This window comes from Eleutherodactylus coqui, chromosome 1 (genome assembly GCF_035609145.1).
Source record: "Eleutherodactylus coqui strain aEleCoq1 chromosome 1, aEleCoq1.hap1, whole genome shotgun sequence".
NCBI classification, from domain to species: Eukaryota; Metazoa; Chordata; class Amphibia; order Anura; family Eleutherodactylidae; genus Eleutherodactylus; species Eleutherodactylus coqui.
The window spans coordinates 431,752,816-431,759,388 of NC_089837.1; the positions used below are offsets into that span (position 1 = coordinate 431,752,816).

A 6,573-nucleotide genomic window follows, 5' to 3' on the forward strand; every position below is an offset into this window, starting at 1 on the left:
ATGATCGCCGGCCAGAATCTCCTGCATTACATAGCGCTAATTGAGCGCTATGTAAGGTGTAAAGGAGAAGGCAGAAAGGGTTAAAAACCCTTTTTGCCTTCTCCTCGGGGGTCCTCGATGAGGACCAGTGCAGAAGTGTATCTGCACCCGATGTGTCTGATGATTGGGTGCAGATGCACTCCTGCACTGCAGTGTCGGGCCTGCCCCGACATCGGAGCTGTGGAGGGAAATTATGATGTCGGGGCAGGCCCGACATTGGATTGGAAAGGGTTAATATTGATGACTCACCCTCAGGATAGTAACAGACATGTTCTTCAGCATTCATACACATTTAAAGTCTGAATAAAATTACATAACTTGAGTATACTATCTCCATAAAAATACAACGTATTTAGCTTGTAATTTGATCAAAACATGGACCCATCCGCCACATTTGGGCCCTTTGGGCTAAAACCTCCAAATGAATCTAAGGAGAGTAGGATAGCAAGCTATATGTCCAGGTATCCTGTTTTCCCCTGATTCGGAGGCTTAAGCCCAAAGAAAGGTGTCTATTAAAATTAGCAAAACCATCTGTCCCAAGTCTCTTAACTAGACCATAGCTTGGTATCCTACTTTCCTTGGATCCATTTAGGGGCATTACCTCAAAGAGTGGTATCTTAGTGTTAGGATCCTGTCCAAAAGCAATGGTCACCTGGACATGGCAGATGGGCCCTCATGTTTTGACCAAATTATGCACTAAGAACCTTGCATTTTTATGGGGTTAGTATATATAACGGATGCAGTTTTTTTATTTAGATGTCAAATACATATAAGTGCTAAAGTATATATATGTCACTATAATATGTCTTACGGGCACCTGCACATTAAAAAAAAGTTAGTATTTCCAACAAATAAATTTAGATTACACTTACTATCCTCATGATCGGTCATCAATATACGATTAGACCTATGACATCACATTTTTCTTTCACATGGCCTGATCGCATTCAGTTCTATTTCATTAAATAGAACTGAGCTGGAATATCAGGCACAGCTTCTATACAGTGTACGATGCCGTGCCTGGTAAGCACTGTCTGCTTCAAACAGCTGATCATGGGGGGCCGAAGCAGTGGTCCCTAACTCATCCTATATTAGTAACTTATCCTGAGGCGAGGTCATCAATATTGTATTTCTAGGCATTTAAAAGGGGTTTTCCGAGACTAATATGTTTTACTTAAGAACAATAGGATATGTCTATACTTCTCTTATGTTACAATTCGGCATTAGATATAACAGAGGACTGATACTTTGTGATAGTCCCCCGCTGCTGCAGGCTGTATACCGTGGGTCAATCATTGGGCATCTGTGGTGTAGATATGCCAGGTTGAGTCTTTGTTTGACAATAGCTTGTATTACATCCAGAACTGTACTTCTTACTGATGATAGTTAGAAGGTCTTTTCTTTATGGCTCATTGTTGAATCTGTCTTTGTTCCTCAGTAAAGATTAATGACCTGGTGTCTTCCACCTACAAGACCATAAAAACCAAGCTGCCGGTGACACTGAGGAGCATGTCACTTTACCTAGCTAACACTGACACAGAATTCATTCTCTTTAAGCCAGTTCGGGTGAGTACCAGAGTGAATGGTATACTACTTTTATGGTTTCTGATTTTTTAAGCCTTTATATTAAGGCTAGCTTCAGATTTATGAGGTGTTTTGGTGTAGCGGCCACCTTTCAGTGTGGTCGGTTTTAAAAAAAAAATTTTCTCTTCCCTTACCTGTACATTGATATGGACAATAAAGTTCTTTTCCTGATTGAAGGCCCTGTCCTTAGAAGAGATGCCTCATTCCAATTTTATTTCAATTTCCATTTCCATCTGTAACTTGCTGCCTTAATATACACATCTCCTGGAGGTAACTACATGCCTTAAGCCTGGTTTAGACACTATTATTGCTCAAAAATCTTTTGAGCTATAATCATTGTGTGCTTTTTACATCGCAAGGTGGTCGCTCAAACGTTGAGCGATCACCTTGCGCTCCCTGCGGGGGATGCAGAAGACAGGCGGGGCCGCTTGCATCCAGCTGTTCTTTGCTCGGAGCACTTGGGTGTTATACAGCCGAGCTCTCCGAGTGAGGGATGCAGAAGACAAGCAGTGCCGCTTGTGTTTTGCATCCAGCTGTTCCCCGCTCGGAGCGCCCTGCTGTTCTGCATCCCCCGCACAGAGCCCTCAGCTGTTCTTTATAGCCCGGGCAGTGTTCAGGGAGCGGGATACAGCTGAAACAACACTATCAGCTGTATCCCGCTGTGAATTCCTGATAAGGCTGATCATTGTCTTTCAGCACGCTGAAAGATCAGTGACAGCTTAACAAAAACTGCATTATGTCAGAGCTGTTAGACACAACGATTATCGCTCAAAAGGTGGAAAATCGTTGTGTCTAAATCATCCTTTAAAGCCTAATGCAAGAGTGCCTGCAGCTCTAATGCAGCTCTTACTGGGCTCTGTTCACACAACATATATGCTGGAATTATAGTCCCTATGTATGCAACATGCAGTCCCTACTCAATCCATGCTTTGTGCGCAGCAAGCTCAGAACCCTACATAAAATGTGTCCTTATATATGGATGTTATTGTTTCCTTTCTTGTCATATTGTTACAGAGTAACATTCAGCAAGTCTTCCAAAAGATCCACATGCTGTTAAAAGAAGAATTCAGCAGTGAGGATTTACAGATCATTGCATGTCCTTCAATGGAACAGGTACAGTTATTGAATCCTGTGCAATGATAATCAAGGCACATAGCCCTCAGTACCAAGTGTGCAGCCAATATACACTGGTTTCCTTTTTTGTTTTAATCTGGTCTAAACTTTGTGTGTGTGTTTGTATATACACTAACCTACCTATGTAGTTTTTATTTACATATGTTAATACTTGATAAGGCCTCCTTTGTCCCTAAGGACATCAGGTACTCTACGTGGTATACTTTTTGCTAATGCCTGGTACACTTCTGCTATTTCTCCATTCATCTGCAAAAAGTCTCTCTTAAAGAAGATGCATTGGTGCAAGGGGTGTTGTCTTTGGCTAGTTGAGCAACGGAAGAACGTTCTATGGAGTGGCGAATTGTGTGACTCTATCTTCAAAACAGATGGAGTTACCTGGGTGTGGAGGAGCCTGGGGAACACCTTTTGCCTGATTGTGTTGTGCCAACCGCTAAGTACAGAAGAGTGCTGTTATGGTCTGGGGATGTTTTACATGACATGGTCTTTGTCCATTGGTTATAGTGGCAAGAACCATGAACACGGAGGTGTACCTTAACATTCTATACCATAATGTGCTGCCGACAATATGGCAATACTCTATGAATAGTCAGCAATACTTCCAACAAGACAATTCGCCTTGTCACACCCAACACTATTTTGTGTTGAGTTTGTGGATATGGATGATCCACGATTGGAATGACCTGCAGAGTCCTGACCTGAACCCGACTGAACATCTTTGGGATGAACTGGAACGTCTGGTCTAGAAATATAAACAAACCTTCTTTGACAAACTTGCCAGACGTTTGTAAGATGAATGGTGGAAAATACCAGATGAAGTGTTTTTTGTTTTTTTTTCTTTTTTTCCTTTTCTAATATTTGACAATTCTCTAAAATGCATAAAGCAATCAAAATAGCCCCCTTCATTAAAGCAACTGGTAGCTATTAACATCCTGCGGTGATTGACTTTACTATTTGGGGATTTCAACTGTTTTGTGTTGGGACGATATGTTAATGCGCCCATATCAGGAATATTCTCTACTACCCCGTAGCAGTGGTTCATTATATATGACCTTATTTACTATTGACTTGTATTCGGAGCAGTTTGCACATCGGAGGTTGAACAGTCCTTTGTTTCCATGGTAACTTAGCAGCTTCCTATCTACACAAATAAAAGTACTACAGCAGCGTTTTCTTGTGAATGTCGCCTGGATTTTCTGGAGGAGATGTGTGTACTCATGCATGCAATGCAGTAGCCCATAGAAAATGTGCATTATGCCAAGAGGCATGCAAAGCAAATCTACACACACACATTTAGTGGGAATGAATACATATGAAGTGGCTAAAAATAACCTTTTCCCATCACTTAGCGAGGACCAAGGGAACGGAGCGGGCACATTCTGGAAGGAGCGCTTGTCTTAATCTGTCATGTGCTGACAAGTGTGTTCTTCTCCTCCGTTTAGGTGAATCTATTGCTGTCGATGTCTAAATAGCTGAAGATGCTAAACTTGTTCTATTTGTCCGGATGTTCCTGGGAGAAATGAAGCAGACGGGCATGAAGTGATATTCTGCAGGGCACCGCAGAACATTGCAGAGATACATGTGTGTGAAAAGAGGGCAAATGAATCCATGGTATACCAAAGTACTTGTGTTCTCTGGAAGTATGTTTATATATTCACATTGATGTTCCACTCCTAGCAGTCAGTCTGGGGTAACAATAAAGGTACCCCGGCGCAAGGCGCCTCTGACGCACGGACCCCACGTGGGAAGCCATGGCTCGGCACTCTCCATTCATTTCAGCTGGAAGTATTTGTTTTTTAACTAATGGCTAAAGTAAATATGTGAATTAATTTAAAATTTATTTTAGCTTTTGTTATAATATATTATATAATATAAATCCTAAAATATATATACACACACCTGCTATTTTCCCACCAAGTAAACCCTGTCCTGGATATACCAAGCCACAGTTATATTGTTTTAGGTCGCCTACCCCAGTTACCAGTTTCTTTTAGTAATGAAAGTTCAGCAAAAATCTGGATTGTTGTGTATACAAATAGTTAAAGGCCTGGCGCTCAGGACCCTGGCCAATCAGCTGATCAGTTGCCGTCTGTCAGCACTGCTATACACAGGGGTTGGAGCGAAAGCTGCTTCTACAACCCCTATGTAGTGGCCGGCGCTTGTGACTACAGGCTGTGGTCTCATTGAAAGCAGTGGCAGCTGCGCCTGCAATTACAGGTGCCAACCACTACACAGGAGTTAGAGTAGCGGCTTCTGCTCCGATCACTCTGTGCTACGGTGCTGACAGCGGGCACCTGATCAGCTGATTGGCCGGGGTCCTGATCTGATTGATTTCACGGTTTAAAAAAAAAAAAAATTAGCTTTTTTATTTATTTTTTTTTTTCTTTCTGGTCACATTTTTGGTGTTTCTTACAGTTCTTTGTGCTGATTCTAAATTTTTGTTCAGATTTTGACTGTCCAACAACAAAAAGAAAAAAAGGACCCCTAAAGAGACAGGGCTTTAATAGGTTATGCCCCGAATTATGTCTACTGTAGCATGAAACCTAAATCTTGATGGTAAAGAGTATAAAGTGAACTAACAGATACAAATGTGGATAAAATCTCAAGGATGCTGAGAGTTCAAGTATCCAAAATGTTCCATATAGAATGTATTCATGCGTATAGTTAGCATAGTACTAGTATCCAAAACTAGAAGTACTAGTCGGTCTAGTCTGCAGCACAAGAGTCGCCTAAATAGTATGTACTACAACTCTGAGCAATTATTGCAGTTAAAAGATCAACACAATCGCCCAACATGTTTCACCATAATGTGGTGTCCTCAGAGGAAAAGGGCTATATGCTCACAAGCCAGTCATTCCCAACGATTAAATAGACATGGGGACGTATCCATAGTGTTATGAACAGCCGATCCAAAGTGGAGATCAGAACTCTATGAGATGCTCCACAAATAAGGGTCAGAATCCTTTTATGGATCCATGTACCTATCCGATCGCCACTGCCACAAACGCCAATCATTCCTGAACGTTCGCTTCCAATAGGCAGGTCAATGTTCCCCTATGGTTGGCAGTGACCGGCTCATGAACCTGTAGCCCTTTTTCTCTGAGGATGCAATGTTTTTGCTGAAACGCGTCTGGTTGTGGGGAAGGGGTCTATGTGGATCTTTTAACTGCAGGGATTGCTGGCAGTTGTACATACTATTTAGGTGGCCCTTGTGCTGCAGACTAGAGCCACGTTCTTATACCTGTAGTTTGGCATACTAGTATCATACTAATTAATATGTATAAATACATTACAGGATCTTAGCATTCTATATGGAACTTGTTGGACACCTGAACTCCCAGCATCCTTGGGATTTTAAACCAAATGTATGTCTGTTAGTTCATTTTATATTCTTTACAATCAAGATTTGTTTTGTGCTAGGGTAAACCTAATTCTAGGCATTTGTTGGCTTGTAGGCAAGTCTGTTATAACAAGGTTATTGTCTGTAAATCTGTTCCTGACAGTCAAAACTGAACAGTAGAATAAAGAAGTGTAGATAGAATTAGAAGTACATTTTATACAACATGTGTAATTGCAAACAGTAAATCCTGTAACACATAGTTATAAGCAGGACATAAGATCACCTGGTGGCAGACGTATGTATATTAGAGAACTTCCATAAATAGCATGAAAATATGAAAGTTAGATGTAATCTTTATTGTCCGCCAGTGTTTTCTCCCATGGAATATTCCAGCAGTAATCGGCCATCAGCGCAGGTGTCCACTCTTCTTCATACCATTTTTCAGTTGCACATATGTCCTGGTGAAAGCTTTCTCATCT

The 6,573-nt window shown here is 41.4% G+C and overlaps 1 protein-coding gene across 2 annotated transcripts in view; it reads left to right on the forward strand.

The window, feature by feature from the left end:
* The window catches only part of COG3 (component of oligomeric golgi complex 3), a 70,908-nt gene extending 66,232 nt beyond the window's left edge, over positions 1 to 4,676 (forward strand). For both annotated transcript variants that reach the window (XM_066581973.1, XM_066581982.1), the window contains 3 exons: positions 1,478 to 1,605; positions 2,638 to 2,736; positions 4,197 to 4,676. In XM_066581973.1, the coding sequence (XP_066438070.1) occupies positions 1,478 to 1,605; positions 2,638 to 2,736; positions 4,197 to 4,226 (257 nt within the window). In that variant the 3' untranslated portion in view covers positions 4,227 to 4,676. The remainder of the gene's footprint in view (positions 1 to 1,477; positions 1,606 to 2,637; positions 2,737 to 4,196) is intronic.
* Positions 4,677 to 6,573: the final 1,897 nt, after the last annotated feature.